Below are 21,007 nucleotides of genomic sequence, written 5' to 3' on the forward strand. Positions count from 1 at the left end.
TTTGCGGTTCTCTCCCTTTTAGCCTTAGCATTTTGGCTTTTCTCTCTCTTTTGGAAAATTCTCCAATCTTCTTCCCCAGTGTGGGGGCGATCATAAGTGCTTTGAAAAGAACCAGTAATTTTGGCTCAAATGAGGATGCAAGGGGTGATCAGTGTTTAGGTTGTAGAAACGACGGCCAAAGCATCATTCTTACACTTCATGACAACCAAAGTAACGAAACGGTTATTGAAAATCCATTCCCCTATTTGATATTTGAAAATTTTCCAATATAGGGTGGTGATCATTAGGGCTCTTATTTGAAACGAAATTATTCTTTCATAGGCTCAAATGGGAGAGCAAGTGATAAAAATCTGTATAGGTAGTGAAACAAATGCTCAAAGTATCATTCCAAATTTTCAAAACGAACAAGAATAATGCCCATTTTTGCTTTCACTTAGATGTGATTGAATCGAATTAGACACCTTGAACATTTTCAAGCAAAAGTTGCCCCAATTTACAATTTATCAATCAATGTGACTGATTTTATTTCGGAATTAAGCGAAGGAGAAAGGTATCTCATAGGGCCTTTTGAGTGACCTCTTTTAATTCTGAACACTCTTATTATGAATTTTCAGGCCGGAGGTTGAAAAAATCCCAATTTAGTCTTATTTCTTAAAATTCATCATGAAATCTCCAATGAATAAGAATAAAGAATGAAATGTACATAAATATACACAAAACAATGATTGTCCAAAAAGTTTATTGCTGAAAAAGTTTGAAACAAATTTTCTCATTCAATTACGATACAAGTGAGAAGAGAGAAACTTGTAAAGAGCTCCACATATACACTTTTTGTTTCCTTTTCAAATATACAAAATTTTCCTTTGGAAAACAATTACAACATCTCTCAGAGGGTTTTCATCGTAGGATCCGCCCAAGAATCAAACAACACTTGTAATCTTCAAACTTCATTGGATTAAAATTATCATCAGATATAGAAGAATATTTCCGTCTTATTGAAATATTTTTATGAATGCAGGGGAGGGGAAAACAAAAGAAAATACCCCGAGTTAGTAGGCAAAACTGCAAAATCGGTATGCATGTCCTATGGGGGAACCCTTTTCATGCCAAGGGTAGGCCTAGAATGAGAATGCAATCCTCCAGAGCAGGCACTATACAATACCTGATGAATCCGATCACTTGATTGAGTGAAAAATGATTTGAAAAATTTGGCCCATTGGAATGAGAAGAGACGTTTGTCAAAATGAGATTGACCACTTTTGATCGATACAAGAACTAGCAAAAACGCACGGGTTTGACCTTGACGAGCTTCCTATCGAAGGAATTCGTTTTGACAACTTTTCTCAGTGAAGCACGGGCAAAACTCCAACTGATCAAATGGCTGGATGCAATGGATGCTTTTCTCAAAATCGACTAGGTTTTCCATTTTGAAATTTGACATTGAAACCCTAATTGGTCAAATGAAATTGACAATTTATGAAAAATCGACCGGATTACCCTAAAAAGGGAAACAGGTCAAATGAATTGAATGAAATTTAATTTTTCCAAAATTAATCAGATCACCCTAAAAAGGGTAAATTGATCAAATAAATTGCACGAAACTTGATTTATTCAAAATCGGCTCGGTTGCCCTAAAAATGGGTAAATTAGCCAAATGAATGATTTATTCAAAAATCGGCCGAATGACCCTAAAAAGGGTAAATCGGCCAAATGAATGATTTATTCAAAAATCGGCCGACTGACCCTAAAAAGGGTAAATCGGCCAAATGAATGATTTATTCAAAAATCGGCCGAATGACCCTAAAAAGGGTAAATCGGCCAAATGAATGATTTATTCAAAATCGATCGGATGACCCTAAAAAGGGTAAATTGGTCAAATGAATTGACGATTTATTCAAAATCGACCAGGTGACCCTAAAAAGGGTAAATTGGTCAAATGAATTGACGATTTATTCAAAATCGACCAGGTGACCCTAAAAAGGGTAAATTGGTCAAATGAATTGACGATTTATTCAAAATTGACCAGATGACCCTAAAAAGGGTAAATTAGTCAAATGAATGAAATCGGTGATCTTATTCAAAAATCGACTAGATTGCCCTAAAATGGATAAACTAGTCAAATGAATTCAAAATCGACTAGGTTGCCTTAAAAATGAACAAATTGATAAAATGGACTGGATGAAATTGAGGAATCAAATTATCCAATGGACTGAATGGCTTGATGCATTAGTCAATGAGCCTTCTAAAATCAAATTTTGGCCTCAGTTTATTTATCGTCTCAATAGGAAAAATCATTTGTGAATTTCTTCAAATTAATGTCCTTTTACGCAAGGGATTTTTACCAACTTGACAAAATGGCCAAAAAGTGATTATTAGATGCTCATATTCCAAAAATTGCTTCATGAAAATGATCGGATCTTTACCTTACCTTGTGCACTACCCCTTCGGATGGTACGAGAAAGGTAAACGTGCAAGTCTCATTTGGATTATATATCCGAGACATGGGGTGGTTCATTCCTAACGCGGGATCCCCTAAATGGCATTCCCTTTCTAGGGTTTATGCATGATGCCAGTTTACTAAAGCGATGTAAATATGTGACAAATATGACCTAAAGGACATAAATAATGCAACGGGGGGAAAAGGGCTAAAATGAAATGTACTTATTGAAAAGTAAGTGCAAAGACTGAAATTTAAACATGTGAGCTATCTAGTGGGTAAGTCACTAAAAGAGTGCCAATAAGGCCTCTTATTGCTAAGGCATATGAATGCAATCCAAGAAAACAATGAAATGGTTAGTGCAGTTGATAGTACACATAACACATTGGGAGCAATTAAGAAAAGAAATACGATAAAAGCCAATAAAAGGGGTGGAACCCCTTCCCTCGTGCCTAATTGTGCTTAAAATGGGGTGAGGCTGACTCTAACCTAGGCAAATGCTATTATGGATGCATGAGGTTTGGTTCACTAATGCCTAGACTCGATAAAGCTTCGGCTCCCAAGCCTTCAGACCTAAAGGCGAAGGGTCATCACTCCCAGGGCCTTTGATCGGTGGCTCGAGTGATCCCTTAGGTAGCGCTATGGGCGCAGAGCACACCATCCGCCTACCCAAGGCAATCGGTCCTAGTCCTACAAGGCGGTGTGGGATGGCGCCCACGAAAATAAAAATAAAATGGGATAAAGCAAGTAAACATGCACGTATGAAGTGTTTCCCTATTTTGAGGGAAGGGGTGAGAACCACGCGAGGCTCTAAAGGTGACACACCCCCCCAAATGCAATGCAAGCGCGAGATAATCAAGTAAACAACATCCAATCAACCAATCACACATACGTGAGTGAGGGAATAGTTGGATACGCGCGCGAGGCAAAAGGCCCTAAAAATGAAAAATGCAACCCTAATATCCAAATGCAATGCATAGAAAGGGTAGAAAAGGGAAAAGAATGGCCAAATCAAATGCTTGGACCCACTTAGGAAGTCCCCAGTGGAGTCGCCAACTGTCGCGCCCTACTTTTTGATATGATGTGTGAATGTGATGTGTGTGTGAAGTGTGGTGTGAACGTGTGCAAAATGAAAAGTAAAAAGGCCATGGGACTTTGGAAAGCGACGATTTGGCCAAATGAAATTTTAAAAAGGGTTTTTAAAATATGAAAACGGAGTCGCCACTTGGTATAGATTTGGGGTGTACCAAGTCACCCAAAAAAGTGTTTTTTAAAGACAAAGTAGTAAAATCCTTTTTAAAACGACTCCTAGTCCACGTAAGCCAAAGAAAAAGGTTCGGGGGTCACGTTTGACAAAGGGGAAGGCAAGGATAGAATCCAAGGCACCCCTTTGACCTATCCAAGGCTAGTTGCGCGACTTAACCTTACCTTTCCTAATTTTCTACCCAATATATGTTCGCACGTTGGATATGACTATATGAATGCAAAACGGAAAGAAAAATGCAATCCTAAATTCTACGATGTCTCTCGTGAGGCTTTTGGTCCCAAACCACATGAATTGTGGCGGCCAACAAAGGAAAACCCCATAGAGGTCGATTAATGCAAATGAGACTCAAATGTGCAAGTGTGAAAGTGTATGAAAGAAATTAAAAATCCAAGTGTTTGTGTGCAAGTGTATGAAAAGGTGCACGTGTGCAATTGTATGAAAATTCCAAGTGTTCGTGTGCAAGTGTATGAAATATAGTGATAAGTGCATATAGGTGTGATTAAATGCAATTTTGTGAAGTAGAAATCAAAATGAACAATAAGGAAAGGAAAATGTGAATTGAAAAGAATGAGTGAGTGATAAATGAGAATGAATGAACCTAAGGGAATGCATCAGGTCGGGTATGGGAATGACTCCTAACTTGTCGACTTCGATTTTCCCTTTGATTAGAAGGCAAAACTAGCGTGCTAAGGCTATCGAGTAGCCACACTCGCTCGTTTCCCTTATCAGAAGGGGACCCTCAAGCAAATGGACCCTACAACTATCATGATATGCAAAAATCCTAAAATGAAGGGAAAGGGGGTTCGAGGAGCATGCCAAGTGATAAAACTAAGAAAAATGCATGATATGTGGTGAACAAGCAAAAGATATGCTAATGAGGGGAAATCCCTAAGGGTCTAGCGTTGGACTAGCCCATTCTATGAATTCCGACTAGCGTTGGACTAGCGGAAACGTACATTCATCCATTCCATTCATTCATGGCTATGAAAGCAAGTAGACATGCCAAAATACTCGTAAACACATAGCACATAGCATTTAGCATGCTCGACTAGATGCAAGAGCCTAATAAAGCAATTAACATGTAGCAACAAAAACAAGCAAGCAAGGGGAAGGGGAAGTGGACCAGATGCTCTCCGAGCCCTATCTATTACAAGCCAAGAGGTGTACACATACCCCATAAAAGCTTAAATAAAAGCAACCAAGGGGAAGGGGAAATGGACCAAATGCTCTCCGAGCCCTATCTATTACAAGCCAAGAGGTGTACACATACCCCATAAAACTTAAATAGAAGTAAAAGCAAGTAAATGCACGCAAAGAGGTAAGGAAAGCGGAGTAGGCATGCGTATTCACATAACACGTAGGAGCACGTAGGGTCAAATGAAGTGCAAATGAAGGATAGAGTGTACCTCCCTTGAAGCGACGCCCTAACGTAGTGAAATTACTAACTTACCCTCCAAAATAATAAAAGGGTCAAGGTACCACTTTATTTAAAAAAAATTAAAAGAAATGTGCAAAACAAAGTTCATTTGATCATAAAGTTCCTAAAGTCATGACTTAAGCGCAATTGAAACAAAGCATGGTAGTTAATTGAAGCAAACAAACAATGAAGTTGCACAAATTAAAATTACCAAGGACCAAATTGATGAAATTATTTAATTGATTGGGTCCTAATGGCTTTAGTTAGAAGCCAAGGGGTTGATCTGCAATTTTCCAGGTTTATTTCTTCATGCAAAGCATGCAATCACGTAGGAAAATTTTCTGCAATGAGATCAATAAGACTGCTGCATTCTTTGCTTCCCTTTCCAATATCGTGATTCAGATTTAGCCAAAACTTTTCTTGATCTAACATTCCAAACTTCAAACCAAACAACAAAGCATAAACTTGGCAGTCAAACAACCCAAAAACATAGGGAAAGATCATGCAAACATTCTGGAAAAATACACAAGAATGATTCGGCACTTTGAAGATTTCTGCATTTGAAGCTTTCTGCAAATTTTCCAGCCATGTCTCCTGCCATTCTTATGTTCATTTTAATGCCATTTTCATCCAGACCAAATTAGTATTTTTATCCTAACATCAAATGCCTTGATTCCAAAACAGCAAAACACAACAATCAACGCCCAAAACCAGCCGAAGGAGAAAAAGAAAAACGGATAAATGGAAGCATACAATGTTCTGAAAAATTTTCTGGTATTGCTTCTATCCATTCTATCATGCAAATAAGTTCATGAAACAGCAAGTTTCTACTCATTCATCCTCAATTAAACACGCAACTTCACTGAAGGGTTGGCACAAAGAAATAGAGTTGACCATTAGGGGGGGGGAAAAAAAACTAACAGCCGTAGAAGGAACGAAAATGCAGCAAAACCTTTTGTAGTTCGGCACTTTGCAAGAATCAGTCTCCATGCTCAATCAAAACTAAATACAACTATGCAAACCTCTTACTTTACATCATGAAAACTTTCAGATTTAGACACCAAAAGCCGGGCAACAAGCATGCAAAATCCAAATGATTCAAGCAACTTCAAGCAAAGTTTACAAATTTTCTGCAACATTGAAATCTTATGTAATGCGGTCCTCCTTTCAAAAGGCAACAATTAGCATTCCGAGCAAAACAAAAGACAGACTGGAATCAAAATATCAAACACCAGACTTGCCATTCATTTTCAATACAAAGACTCAAAATAAACATGCAAATCTGGAAGTAAAAAAACGCAACTTCCCACTATATTATCCAAGACATACATAGCCAACAAAATTTGCAGCCAGCGGCAACCTCTTCGAACCCAAAACAAATACGATCTTATGCATCCTATCATCAAAAATCCAGCCATAAATCATGCATCTCCCAGAAATTTCCAACCCAGATTGTGCATAAAAATCACCAAAAGAAAACAGCCATGAACACTAGAAACGAACACAGCTAAACGCAAATCCCTTCTCCTCCAAGAACAAACCAGATTCACGGATAGAAACTCGCATGAAGAATGCAATCCAGTGCAAAGACTAAGACTTTCAGCATACAAACATAACTCAGCAACTTACAAACAAATCCAAAGTAAAAAAAATGTTACCTTTAAACCTTGACCGAAAGCTTGATGTATTCCAGAAGACGAAATCTTTGCTTCTTCGTCTCTCCCGCAGATGCGCTTCCTGATTCTTTGCCTTGCTTCAACGAATCCAAAACCTTCTTGCTGCCCAAAGTTTCCTGAACCAACACCTCTAAAACTCACTGCTTTTCTCTTAATCCGCCGTAAATCTTCCTCACTCTTTTATCACTCTTTCTCAGTCGCTGTTTTTCTGCTTTCTTCAGCCGCACACTCTCTGTCTTTTCCCTTCTAGCTTTCTCTCTTTGTTTTTCTAAGTTTCGGCTGTCACCTCTCTCTCGTATGTCCTCCACCCAGAATTTTCTCTAGCCTTCAACCTTCTTAAACCCCAGCCGTTAGTCCTTTCCCCCAAAACTCTATCTTTTCGCTGCCTTTCCTTTTTCTTCTTTTGGTTTAGCCAGAAACCCTCGCTCCCCCAAAAAATCCTCTGTTGCGGCTACCTTTCTTTTTGCTATTTATATCATCAACCCCCCTCCTAAACCCTTAAAACATTGCCACCATATTTGCAGCTTAAGGAGCCGCACAAGTCCTCCTTTGCAAACTGCAAAAAATTGCAGTTTGCATGCCGCGGCTCTATTTTTTTTTTTTTTTTTAAAGAAAACAACTTGAAGATTACAGAAAATATAAATAATAAAATATAAATAACAATAATAACAAAATTACACAAACCAGGTAATAATAATAACAAAACAAAAATAATTTTAAACAAAAGAAACTAAACAAAAATGGCCATTTTTAAAAATTTCCAATTTTTCATTTTTTCATCATTTTCTTTTCCTCAAAATAACTTAATAAAAATAACTAAAGTGCCCAAAGATTGAATTTAAAAAAAATAAACATATTTTTGTGAACAAATTTTCCTTTTTCCTTTTTTCTCTCTTTTTTTTTTTATTTTTTAAATCCAACTAAAGCCTACTTTTTTTTTGAATTTTTCTCTTTTTCTTTAATTTCTTTTTATGATTTTGCATTTTCATTTTTCTTTCAAGAAAGCATTGAATAAAAACAAAATGACTAAAATGATTTTTCTTTTCTTTCTAAAAACTCTATAAACTTAAAAACTAAAAACTAAAAACTAAAAACTAAAATCTAAAACTTAAAAGTGATTAAAAACCTAAAATGACAAAATAAAAACAAATAGACAAACTAAAAGGGCAAAATGAATAAAACTAAAATAAAATAACAACTAAAAAATGCAAAACACACAACAATGAACTAAATGCAAGCGATCTAAAATAAAAATCATGAAGTAGATGCCACATACAAATTATTCAAAATTTGGTGTCTACACTTGTCTGGTAATTTTTCTATTTTGTTCTGAACAGAGAAACTATGTCGTCAAATGCGGCTTCCCTTTGTCCCTCGTCAAGTGCGATTCCTGTAACTTGATTTTGTGGAATTAATAAAGGAGCAACATTGTAAATATGGTCCATGAGCTACTGGCTCAGGGAGTAATGATAATCATTGCTCAATGAAGTCTAACTAAAAATGCTTCTGTTATTTCCACAATCAATCATTTGAAATGCCTAAACTTTATACAGACATCTTTAGAATTCATGGATTTGAAGCCCACAATTTCCGTGAGACAATCTTGGCAAAAAAATACTTTTTTCATTTTTCTTTTTCTTCTTCTTTTAAATTTTGGTAAGTAGACAAAGCAAACTCTACCAAATTGTAGACTACATTTGGAAAAAAAATATTAGTTATCCTGAAAAAGATACTGTTTGGATTAAGTTTTCTCAAATAATATTTCACTTGCATCATAAACACATTTCCCAACCTTTTTATCTCACATACATAACATCACAAAAGTGCTACAGTAATTATTCCAAATGATATTTCAAATAATAGTCTATCCAAACACAAATATTTGATGGCAAATAGAGTGGTTTCCTACTGCCAATCCTGTGTTTTTATTCATTTAGATTTTGTTTCATCTACTTGATTGCACCCAGGCATTGCAGTCATTTTTTTGCTAGTGCTGTGAATGGGTATGATCTATCCATAGTACTGCAGTTCGTTTATTTGATTGTGATAGGAAATTGTCTTAAACATGCATTGCCTCTCTTTCTCTGGGATTGTGTGCTGTAGTTTATGTGTTTTGTGACTACAACTCTCTATAAACTCACTACAATTTATAATGTCATGTTCTTGTCATACTCTTGCCATGTGGTAATAGAATTCATGTGGGTTTAGGTATGCCCATTGGGACATTTGCAGGATGCTTTTAAGTTTGGCTACTCCTGGTGATTTAGGCATAAAGAACTGATGATTCTTGTGTTGAAATAAGAAAACAATAAATGCAAAAGACTGCATAAGAAGAACTCTGACAAGGGGGTCATTGTTGTTAAAGTATCTTGATTTTGCTGTTTTGTTTATTTCTGGAGCTCATCTTCATTCTTTTGAGGATAAACTTCTGTTTTTGGGTATCTCTTTGCTAAGCTCCTATTTAAAGCAACATTTTGAACTGTGATGATCTAGTCTTTATCAAATGGCAAGGACCTTAGTACTAACTAGTTTTCATTTTTTCCAATTTTGATTTCACTTGTTTTAGGAAAATTTTGTGATATATTCCTTGTGACCTTGTACTCTATTGCCTCAATGTCAAACTGTGCATTTTAATTTGCAGCAAGAGCTCAAACTGTATACTATTTTGAAGAGCAAACTAGGAACCATGATTATTTAAGTCTAAATGAGTGGAGACAACACAAAACCTCTAACCTTTCCGCTAAAATAAAGATTTATTTGAAATGGAAACTGGTACTACTTTTTTAGTATGACCAGTAGGATATCTATTTTGAAATTGAGAAGGTCTTTATTTTCTTGTCTTCCATTTTTACTGTAGTAAGAAGTGACAGCCTGGAGGTCTATTGGGGAAGTTACAATGAATAATCTGTAGCTTGATTTGTTAAAATTTCCTTTACTAAAACGCCTGATGTGGTTTGCTTCTGCAGCTGCCATCTTTGATATTGACTTGTGAGCAACTGAAGTGCTATTGTTGGTAGTCCATTGTTAATCTAACTATTTTCCGTTTACTGGACAGGTGCACTGTTTGTGGTTGTGAATCAGGCTCCAAATGTGAAGATGCTTGGGCTTTTACAGGTAATGATTAGCTGCTACTATTTTCTTAAGGAAAATTGGTTGTCATTTTGTCTCTCATGGTTATGATTCTCGGTTGAGCAATTCTTGTTAAACTTGCTGCATATGGATTCCTTGTATGATTGATTATAATACATTGGAAATGCACATTAACATACATAATGTTTTCAAATTCTTAATTTGTTACTTCTTTATTTTCTTTAGTTTTCCTGAGTCATTTATGAAATTAAAATGGCATACTTGTGATCTCTGTGCAGGGTTTTGCTGCAGGTCTTATGTTGAGCATATCATTCCTGGATTTGGCCCATAATGCTATGAACTCTATTGGTTTCTTAAGGGGAAACCTCTGGGTAAGCTATCACCTAATGATTGTCTTCTCTTTCCTTGTTTCACAAAAATTATTTAAGTTAATAATTGTTACCCCATTTGTTGCTCTTAGTTCTTTGCAGGTGTAATATTCTTTGCAATTGTTTCTGGTTTCATCCCAGAACCTACACTTGCTCCAAGTTCAGATGTGAAAAGCAGTAAGGTAAGGTATTCTCTCCTAAAGTTTTCTAGTGGCATTTTTCATTCTAAAGTTTTCTAGTGCAACTGGTGTGTTTGGAAATTCATTTTAATACATAATATATTTTGCTTGCAAACAGAAAAATGGGGATGAAGGGGGCAAGGATATAATGAAAAAGCACCGACGCCAAGTCTTGTTTAGTGGCATTGTTACAGCAATAGGTCAGTCTGCTGTGTATTTTTGTTCACTTTGACTGAAGATTTCCTTAGCATATTTGTTTGCACGGCTTTCTGCGTGAATGCATTCAATTATGCCAGCTGGTTGCACCACAACTGTTTCCTTTGTTTGGCTTTTAGTGTGCGAGCTTACTGTTGACAGAAGACATGATTTGAATGAACTTATGATGGTCTGAAACATTTTTAAATACCATGAGTGCCTTTCGGGATTTGTTCACTCCCAAACTGTTGGAGAAGCATTTCTTAAGGAAAAATATTTTGCTATTTAGTGGCTCTTTTTGGTCACGGAGGCTGCTAATTCGTGTATTAATGATATCAATTTTGATAGCTTGGTTGTTTGATTGGACCTCAAATGATAAGGCCACACTGACAGAGAAATGGTTTTTCTCCCAAGAAAATTTGAATGTGCACAAAGGGTGGTTAGAAAATTCATTTCAGTATCACAATTGAAGCAATGCTGGATTTAGGTTGGCTTAGCAGTTAATTGGACAATTATGGACTTGCATCTCATAGCCAGGTGAGACTTAGTATCTTCTAAGTGTGTTTCTAACTATGGACATTATGAGACCAAGCATTCGTATATTAAATTGCAGTATAAGCAGTAAGGAGAACTGCACATTTAATTAGGTGGTCTACATACATGACAACATGATGAAGTATTGTGGAGGAATTTAGTCTCCGCCCCCCCCCCCAAAAAACACAAAAGAAAAAAGCAAAACAACAAAGACAATGCTGGTAACAAGCTTCACTAACATATTGGAGGGGTGCAACCTGGGCATAATGTGGGTTTTGCATTGTCTCATTTTTTTTAAATTGAAAAAGAGGTTTGACTTTTATGTTTGTTGGAACACAGTTTAATTTTTGTAATCTCCGTCATGTAAATAAGGTACATTCTCATGTAAAGATGAAAGGCAAAGACAGGCAACTTGGTACTTGTACACTTTCTGTGAAAACAACCATGCACTATTCTCACTGTTTTATTTCAAGTCAACAATTGATGGGGTCAAAAGTTTCCTATTTATGCTAACTCCAACTACACTTTTAAGGGTACCCATGTGTTGTTTTATGTAGGTCTGCTAATCTACTATAAAGCAGTTGATTCTCTCTCTCTCTCTCTCACACAAAGATTGTATATACCACTCATGATTATCATCAGAACTTAAAAATCCTTGAAAGTATGATTTTACTTAATTGGGTGTATCATCTGAAGCTGAAAACCTAATTAGTGAAAACCTCAAGATGACATTGTGGTGTTTGGATGATTCTCCATCATTACCGAAAAACTTGTGTCTTCTTGTTGACCCCTCATTTAGTTGCATCTTATAGTTAAGTCAATGAAGCAGACAAACAACATTGCCCTTTTCTTGGATAAATATACATGAAGAGTTGTTCTTTTGTACCTCTAATCTTAAATGGTGAAGTATTCTACAGCATTTTCTTTTGTCATTGATCTATTGTGATTAAGTAGTACCAGTAGTTTGAGACTTCCATTCTTTGTGTCACTGTTAAAACAATAAGTTATCCTCTTGGAGGTTAGCCATGTATTCATAAATGTCTCAATTGGGAGTTGCAGTAATCCTTCACATCAAATCTCTCACTGAAAGTTCCTGGTTCTGGTATATCTGTTGGTTATAAATGGGAAGATTCAGTTTTATTTCTTTCTTTCTCTCTGTAAATAGGAATTAGCTTGCACAATTTTCCAGAGGGAATGGCAGTCTTTCTTGGATCAATCAAGGTACATTTGCTGCTGGATTATACGTTTTTTTTTTTTAATGATTGACTTCTTTCCTGAAAGATCAGTTGATACATATCAATTTTGTTATCTTTTGTATGTTTTCTTAGGGTCTTCGAGTTGGTCTAAATCTGGCTCTTGCTATTGCATTGCACAATATTCCGGAGGTACTTACATGTGTTGCTCATGCTGATTCTTTACTTTGTTTGATACTAGATTTGCTTGAAAAGCAATCCATAGAATCTTCTGAACGTGTGTCACTAAAACAAGTTCATTTGGCGATTTATCTGTGATACTAATCTCCCACTAATGCTTTCTTTTATTGACTCTATTGATGATATTTCCCATGAGTAAGCGAGCTTATGTCTATAACGGACTATCATACGTATGCCAAACAATCTCTGCTTCAAAGAAAGGCTAATAGTGAAATTTGAAGCTTCTGTGGATAGTTCTCATGTCTCACTGCATTCAGGAAAATGATATGGAGCGAAGCTACTTCCTAAGCTACCTGTAAAAGTCATTGTCGATGCAGTAGATGTTTATCTTCAATGTAAATAGAACACAAACTGAGGAGCTACTCACTGATCCTAATGAAAGCTTATGATTGTACTGCCATTAGGATCCTTATTGATAAGGTTGATGATAGCTAACACCAGTCCACGCTGCTACTGATGCATGCTGAAGTGACACGGAGTTTTGTTGGTGCTTTTAGTAATAGAAATGTTTTTAATTTCCTAGTTGCAGTGATTCGATTTGATTTTTGATGTCATCAAAATATATTAATGTTTGTCTTCAAAACAAATCTTTCGTTGCCAGTTGGTGGATTTAGTGTCTGTCTTTCCATTTTCCAAGCTGCTTGTGTGATACAATAATGACGTGGCATATCATGCTGCCTGTTGGTTTTGCTTCTGCTGTTCTAATATCCATACTGCTTTTTAAACATACATGCTCTAGACTTCGAATGAAGTTATGTTAGTCTCTCAAATCTATCATGTTGTGTTGTTGTGGATGTGTTTGGTACACATTATCAACACACTTCGGACAGATATATCTGGTGAAAACAAATTCTAAATTAGGTGATGTCAACAAATGAATTTGCCAAATTTAAATTGAACTGGTACTTTAGCTTGAGCAACCTAAAGTCAGACAAAAGCCCATGAGTTTGGATTTGATATAGGAGTAGATGTAACAATATTTCTCACTTCCTTTTGTTGAAACTGATGGTATATCCTAATATGATGTCCTTAAAATGTCATTTCTGCTTTCCAAACTGAGGTTTTCAATTTTCATTTCCATTGGCAGAAATATGCTTTTAGTAGTGTGATTACCTGCATAGCCATGTTTCATTAGTAAAACACAACACTGTCTTAAAGTTGTCTCTTGGGCCCTGTACTATTTTCTCGGATGGTATCGTGTCTGATTGTCTATCACATGTTTTGCCTATAATATGTGAAATATTATACATCTGAGAGTTTAGAAGTTGATGTTTTCACCCTTAACCTTTGTATATTTTGCACTGAGGGCTTGTTTTTTTGTTTCTTGTTTTGTTTTGTTTTGTGTTAGAAGAGATTGGATTCCTCCACTTACAGGTTTTTTAACTTAGAATACTGCATGACATTGCCTAGGCTGCATACCTTCCCCATCACCCCCTAATTTTGGAATTAGTTCCCTTTGATTATGCTTAACATGCGTTAAGACCTAACTTTGTAAATTATTGCAGCAGACCCTCAACCAAAAAACAAAAATGATTGCAATTGCATCACCGCAACCCAAAAGAGGTTGGCTATCGCATCCAAATAGAAAAATGATATGTTTTATAAGTTGAGTCCAAGTAGTTAGTTAGTAAAGGAAACAAAAGCTTACTAGTAATTAGGGAAAAAGCAAGCACATCACAAGGTGCTAGCAACCAGGAAAATATGGACATAAAGAATTGGGCTTGAAGGAAAGAGGAACACACCAAAGAAAGTGGAGAGAGAAGATAATGGCAAGAAATCCAAATATTTTCTATAAATTATGCTTGGAGTGATATAGAATTTTGTTTGTTTGGGCTTTAGTTTATGCTACTTCTCATGGCATCAGTTTGGGTTAGTTTCGGAATTCCCAACGAGTTGTAATCAAACAAATGGGTCCTTCTCATTGACGGTGGTACCTACTTATCATGGGAAGGTGTTGTGCTTGTGCCAGCTGTTTGGCTGTTGGGCTGTTGTGCCCTATCAATGAGGTCTTGGCTTTGCCACTGCCCATGAAACTCATTTTTTTACTCCAAAGTGGACCTTTTTTTGTTTCAATTCTGCTGTGGCAGGAACATATCAAATTGGGTCAAACAATCCTTTATCTAATTCAGTTTTTTAGGGTAGTTTTCATTCCTTACCAGCAGATGCTTGTTAAGATGTAAATTATGATCTTCCATTTTTGGACCTGTAAGCAATTGAAAAAAGGGTTTCCTAAATTACTTGATTATATTGATTCTTTTGTGGTTCTGATGACTATATGAAAGTTACCATTGTTAAATAACTATCTAGTTTCCAGCAATTCTACTCAACCTCTAACTGCAGGAAATTACAGGTTTCGTCTCTTTCATACTGAACACTTGTTCAAAATTCTGCAATTTGTTGAAAGCCCCTACTCAATCCTTTAGAAGTCACTTGGTCACATAGTAGTTCTCTGGAAGATGGGGCAGGACCTTGTTTTGAAGATCCTAATAGGCCATACCCATTAAACCATCCATGATTCAGGATTTTTCTTGTAATCTGCCTTCATATGTTTTTAACAAACTGCAACATTAAAATTTCCATATTCTGAAATATGGTATTTGTGAAATTTGTTAGAGATGTTCATATTGTTATAATTTATGTAATGTGAATTTGTTCATTAGGTCACATAGACACAATTTCTTATTGCAGGCTAACAGTTTGTCTCAATATTAAAAGGATTTTACATTGGAGTTTTAGCTTGTGCTCTGAAGACAAATACTTAGGAATGACAAAATTTGGGTTTTGGATTCTAGCATGATAAATCATGGGCTGAACACTGGGGTTGCATGTTGTATCTGCCTATTCTGTAAGTGATGCAACCATGTAGTATTCTCAAGATTGATACAGTGATCCTATTACCCTATTAGCAAGAATTTTACCAGATCTTGGCAGTACTTGGTCATGGAAAGTATTAGTCTGTGCTCAAAATACTTGAATAGTACACAAAATTTAAAAGAACTAAAATTTGGAAAGATAAAACCCAAAAGAAAGAGTAAAGCTGCGTGAAAGAATATCATTAATGTTTCTTGGCACTGGACTCTCTGTCTCTCTCAAAAAATGAAAGAGGGAAAATATTGGGAAGGGTGGTATTGATGTATCTGTACTAACCTAAGAAAGCATAATTTTCTCACTTTAATCAAAGGATTCTGAATTCATTCTTTTCTATTTTTACAGGGTGTTGCAGTTGCACTTCCAGTTTATTTTGCAACACATAGGTAAGATGACTGAATGTGAACATTATGGTTTTATTTTAGAAATGGCAGATAAAAGAGATTGCTAGTTTCTCAAATGCATACTTCTATGTCATTAGTATAATCCTTGGAATTCTGTCATTTCTGTTTAAGTTGCATAGTTTTGTCTTAAATTCAGCAAATGGAAGGCATTCAAACTGGCTACTCTTTCTGGCTTCGCAGAGCCTCTTGGTGTAATTATTGTAGGTTGGTTCCGTTCTTGTTTGTGAATTGATTAATTTAATAATTTTCTCTTCTGAAGTAGCAGAGGAGTTAAGACATTAGAAGTTTCTTACCTTTTAGCTTAGTGCAGCTTACTTATTCCCTAGCAGCTTAAATCCTGAAGTTTTGGAGGGTCTTCTTGGATCAGGTTCTTATGCTGTTCCTGGAGTATTTTTAACTGGTTGAGGGATGACATGTGATTACCATCTAGCATCATTATTTTCTGTTAATTCTTGTTATTGCAGTAGGGGGAGTGATGGCCTTTCTTACCTTGCATGAGATGCTGCCTTTGGCATTTGACTATGCAGGGCAAAAGCAAGCTGTTAAAGCTGTGTTCTTTGGGATGGCGTTCATGTCTGCCAGGTAACAAAGTTTACTATTAAGACTAAAAGCATTCTGAAAGGATAGCTACTAGACCTTGTTTACTTATAATGTTCCTTTAGTTTTGCTCCTGTTTTGAAATTGTCAGAATTCTCGTGTGACAATTCAGTTATACTTGTCTAGACAATAGAGAAGAATCTTAACAAATTGTTAACAAGTCTAAAAAGGAACAAATAGTTAGACGGAAATACTGATTCTAAATGACTGGAAAAGAGATAATAAAGTTGCACAAGATTCAAGGATTTGCATGCCTTTATTTGTCTTAGCTTTTGATTTTGACATCCTCTTTCGGTATGTGTTCCTTGCATTAATAGAAGATATGATATAAATGTCTCCACCTCTCTTAGCTCTTGCTTTAGACACTAACTTCATGGAGCTATTTATTGCTTTGGTCCAAGCTCTGGTAATGCCTCTTGCTTAAATTAGATTGTAAAGTAATTGTCAAAAAATGAAACATGCAATTATGCAAAGTTCTCAAAACATGGTTTGCCTTTGTTCCATTTGTCCTATTATGATCCTCCGTTAGAAGGCATTTGAAGCTTTAAAGTGCCCAGAAACACTGTATGGCCAAAGCCTATGGGATTTCTATGGATGATTTCCCCTTGTGGCACTGTAGACATTAGGATGGCACTGTTAGCTTCTGGTTTGCGTGTCCCAAAATCTAAGTAACAAACATAAAAAGAGATAATAAGTCATGCATTGAAGAAATAAAAGACTTGCATATTGATAACATCTTCCAGAGATGGTTAACCAGAAATTACTGTAGAAAACTTTAATTCACTTATTTCTGGATTTTTTTAATCTTCTATGTATCCTGCTTATACATCATTTTGAAAGTCCCCTTCGGTATATTACATAGATCATCTTTTAATTCTTATATTGCAGCCTGTATTTTCTTGAGATCAGCTTGCCAAAAGACATGAGTTTGTAGCAGTTCATGTGTAAACTTTGTCAGCTCTTTCACAACACTTTCTATACTAAGTTGTTGGCAGAGGAGGCCCCTTTAACAGTATAATGACATAAACTGGATTATTGGGAATACGGCACACAATTGCTGAATTGCTGTTGCACATAATATGAAGTGTTTTGCGGAGAACGTTTGGACCGTAAGAGAGTAGCGGCACTGTAGGGAATTGTGCTTCATTGATCACTGTTTATTCGAATGCTTGTACAAGCGAGTACAATGCCCTGAAATAACTAGTGCATATCTCGATCAACTTTGCTCTGCTTATGAGAGCCTTAGATGTACGTTCAGGAGATTTACCTGGAATCAATTGTTCCCCATAATAGACATGGAACGGAAAGTGTATTTAGCCTCGTCTTATTTCTGCATTTTCCAGGTAGTTCGCATTGATTATTTTAGCTGATTTAGATTTCATTTTGAATCATTTGGGTTTTTTTTTTGGTTGGTGTTGTAATATGTGTTATCGGTTGCTTTTACATCTAGGTTCTAGATTTTTTAATGGCAAAAAAATGTTGAATGTAGAATTTATCTAATAATAGCTTTGATTAATTTTGAATGATTACTCTTTTGCTAATTCTGAAGCAATTGAGAACTACTGAACAATCCAAAGGACTGGATGAATTACCTCGACTAGTTTCTGCAATGCAATTAGGATGATAGAAATAAACGTGAATTGGGGATTAATATTAGGCCTAATTGTTCAATAAATTATATTGAAAGAAAAAATAAATCAGGAACTTAGGCGAGGAAATTATCATTGAAAATATTGACTAAAAAGTGCTAAACGGTTGCCTAGCTGCCAATGTGGTTGACATGTACCGTTCAGACCTATGATGGTAGGTTTTTTTCCCCTTATACTTGATTTGTATTTATATAAATTAGACTTTGCAAAGCATTTTGGGACAACTGCGCAACCGATAATCTGTGCCCCACGGATAAGCCACGAGGAAAGTCCAATTTTCATTAAACATCATAAATGAGTATTGATACGAGCCGTCGGTGTGACGAAACTTGTGAATAATAAGCCCCAGATTTTGGTGATTGACACAAGCTTAGCAGTGAAATTTCCTACGTAGATCCTTCTAATTCTTCTAGTTACGAATGTTGGTACAATCTTGATCCACAATTAAACGAATTAGTGAACCATAAGAATGGTAGTTGGTGCTACAATTAAGTATGATTTTTTGATTGATAAGATGGAATAAACACTTGAGAGATTTTCTAAAGTGTTCAAGGGTGCTCGCAAGAGCTAAGGCCTAAGAGAGCCTTAGCACTCGAAACTGTGAAGTTGGAATTTTTTGTGTGATGTTATTGATAGAAACAAGAGTTTTTATAAGTTTTGTAAAATGAAATCCTAACCACACTTGGAAAGCAATAACGCACGATTACCTAATATGGGCTCACAAATTCGGCCCTATCATATGTGGATCTAATCTTGCATAAAATGGTCCGTTTATTGCTTACTAACGATTAATAACACCACAAAAGCGCCATTAAAGTTGGTCAAGTCGGTTGGACAGCTCGGCCTTCGTGCCTCCAACTCTGGTTTGATTTGAACAGTAAAGTTGGTCAAGTCGGTTGGACAACTAGGCCTTCATGCCCCAATTCTGTTTTGATTTGAAGCAAGTTCACTAATGGTAAACTCTGTTCACTAGGCTCTTTAAACGCACTTGACATCCCAATCGAATCTTGAACAGCTCGAACCATTGCTTGAAGCGATTCCTTGAGATTCTTGGTACGAGATGTGTCATTGGGCCAACTGGAATGGTCACAGGATTGACTTCAGCTTCTCGAACCTCTTGGACAGCTTGCGCGGCTCCATCAAGTATGGTGGCAAATTTTGCCAAAGTATGACTTACACTATTGTCCTTCATATTAACAGAAAGGAATTAGCACTTACATAATGAATCCTTCAGCTTTCATACATCCCGTAGTATGCTAGATAGCATGGACTAATCATTTATTGTTGATTGATCCTTTCTACCACAGTTTGTTGCTCGAGAAGATGCACATTGAGGCCCAATTTTTGTCAATGGCAAAAGTGAGTGTAGACCTTATTCCCATGGCATCAATGATTATCGAATTAGCTATTTTTGACGAGGATTGCCTAAGTGGTTACTAGTTTTTCTGCACCATTCCACACTACTACTAATCTTCCCTTTTTCCCTTTATCAATGGCTCCATCTACATATAATTTCATTGCATCTTGACCTGGTTGACTTCCTGTTGCCTGGCTTGTTGCAGCAGTATGAATCTCCTTTGCTATCGAGCTCTCTACCCCAACAGCATTTTTGTATTCACTCCATTGTTGCACAGCTAGTCTAGAATTCTAGTATGCCTTTTAGAGTTAAAAAATGTCTTATTCATATTCTTCCATCTCGCCTGGCTGCTGCTTCTTGTAGTCTCATCCACCAAGTCCAAAAATTTCAATCCATCCATGTTATAGCGGAAAAATTTTCCATATCTCCTCGACTGTTCTATAATAAAAGAACAAATGCTGAGTGGTTTTCTTCACACTTTTAGCTAAAACGACTCTCTTTCCTAGTTCTTCTATATGCAAAGTCTCATTGTTGGGTATCATGTATTGTAAACATTTCCATAGAAAGTGCTTTTTCTTATGCCTGACATTAAGTTTCCACAGATTATTCCATACCGATGACTTGCTGGTGCAGTTGCTAGGGTTGCACCCATCATGACATCTCTTTCTTTTGTTGGTATTCGTGTTTTTCTCTAGCTCCTATCCTGATTTGATAGTGTACCAATGAGAAATTTTACATTGGTCATTATCATTTGCTGGACATGTTTAATAATTGGTCGACAATTGATGTGTGCACGGACCTTAGCCCAAGTAATGATCCAATTCGAGTTCCATTGGACCCAGTCACACGTGCACGGGCCAAGCACTTCAAGGAGTCCCTTCAAGCTCTTGTGCGAAATGTTCAAGACCAACAAGAAGTCCATCGGGATATTGAAGGCTTGGAAGGAGATAATCAAGTTGTCTACACAATGATCCAAACCCACGAAGAGAGCCCATGAAAGGTTGGTTGACCAGGCCCTAGGCCTAGTGTTAGGTTCACTTGTTTAGAGTTGGATTAGATTATTTCATTTGAGTCATGGGCCGGCCCACCTTGTCCAAGGAGTGGCCGACCCTCCTTTAGCTAGTTTCCTAGGGTTTCATTAGCCCCTTAGCCTATATAAAGGCTCACTTTGTACGGTTAACGGGTACACAATTTTTATAATAAAATTCTGGTTTGTTTCTCTTCAAATTATTGAGAGCATTCGATCCTTTCACTTGCTTAGGCAAGGGTTCTTGAGCAATCTCGCGGATTGTCCTAAATTGTTCTACCGACCTATCCACTAGAGTAAACACCTCAATTGGAGTCGTCGTTCTACCACCTTCAACCAATTCGTGTCGTCCGTTTTGGTTTTAGGTCCCGCAATCCAAGCGTTGGACAACCTCGCTAGATCCTTGGGCAAGCGTGCTACGTGTCTCGAAACGTGTTGATCGAGGACCGTATCAGTTGGTATCAGAGCTTAGGTGGAGGTATCTTTCGTTATATTCTTGTTTTTCGTAG

General features: G+C 36.6%; 1 protein-coding gene across 1 annotated transcript in view; it reads left to right on the forward strand.

The window, feature by feature from the left end:
• LOC140008882 (zinc transporter ZTP29) overlaps positions 1–17,856 on the forward strand; it is a 28,155-nt gene extending 10,299 nt beyond the window's left edge. The window contains exons 2-12 of the mRNA XM_072053787.1: positions 9,853–9,911; positions 10,166–10,258; positions 10,348–10,437; positions 10,553–10,634; positions 12,329–12,384; positions 12,492–12,548; positions 15,810–15,850; positions 16,005–16,072; positions 16,179–16,235; positions 16,333–16,450; positions 17,354–17,856. Coding sequence (XP_071909888.1) covers positions 9,853–9,911; positions 10,166–10,258; positions 10,348–10,437; positions 10,553–10,634; positions 12,329–12,384; positions 12,492–12,548; positions 15,810–15,850; positions 16,005–16,072; positions 16,179–16,235; positions 16,333–16,450; positions 17,354–17,399 — 767 coding nt within the window. The 3' untranslated portion in view covers positions 17,400–17,856. The remainder of the gene's footprint in view (positions 1–9,852; positions 9,912–10,165; positions 10,259–10,347; positions 10,438–10,552; positions 10,635–12,328; positions 12,385–12,491; positions 12,549–15,809; positions 15,851–16,004; positions 16,073–16,178; positions 16,236–16,332; positions 16,451–17,353) is intronic.
• Positions 17,857–21,007: the final 3,151 nt, after the last annotated feature.

This window comes from Coffea arabica, chromosome 1e, assembly GCF_036785885.1.
Source record: "Coffea arabica cultivar ET-39 chromosome 1e, Coffea Arabica ET-39 HiFi, whole genome shotgun sequence".
NCBI classification, from domain to species: domain Eukaryota; kingdom Viridiplantae; phylum Streptophyta; class Magnoliopsida; order Gentianales; family Rubiaceae; genus Coffea; species Coffea arabica.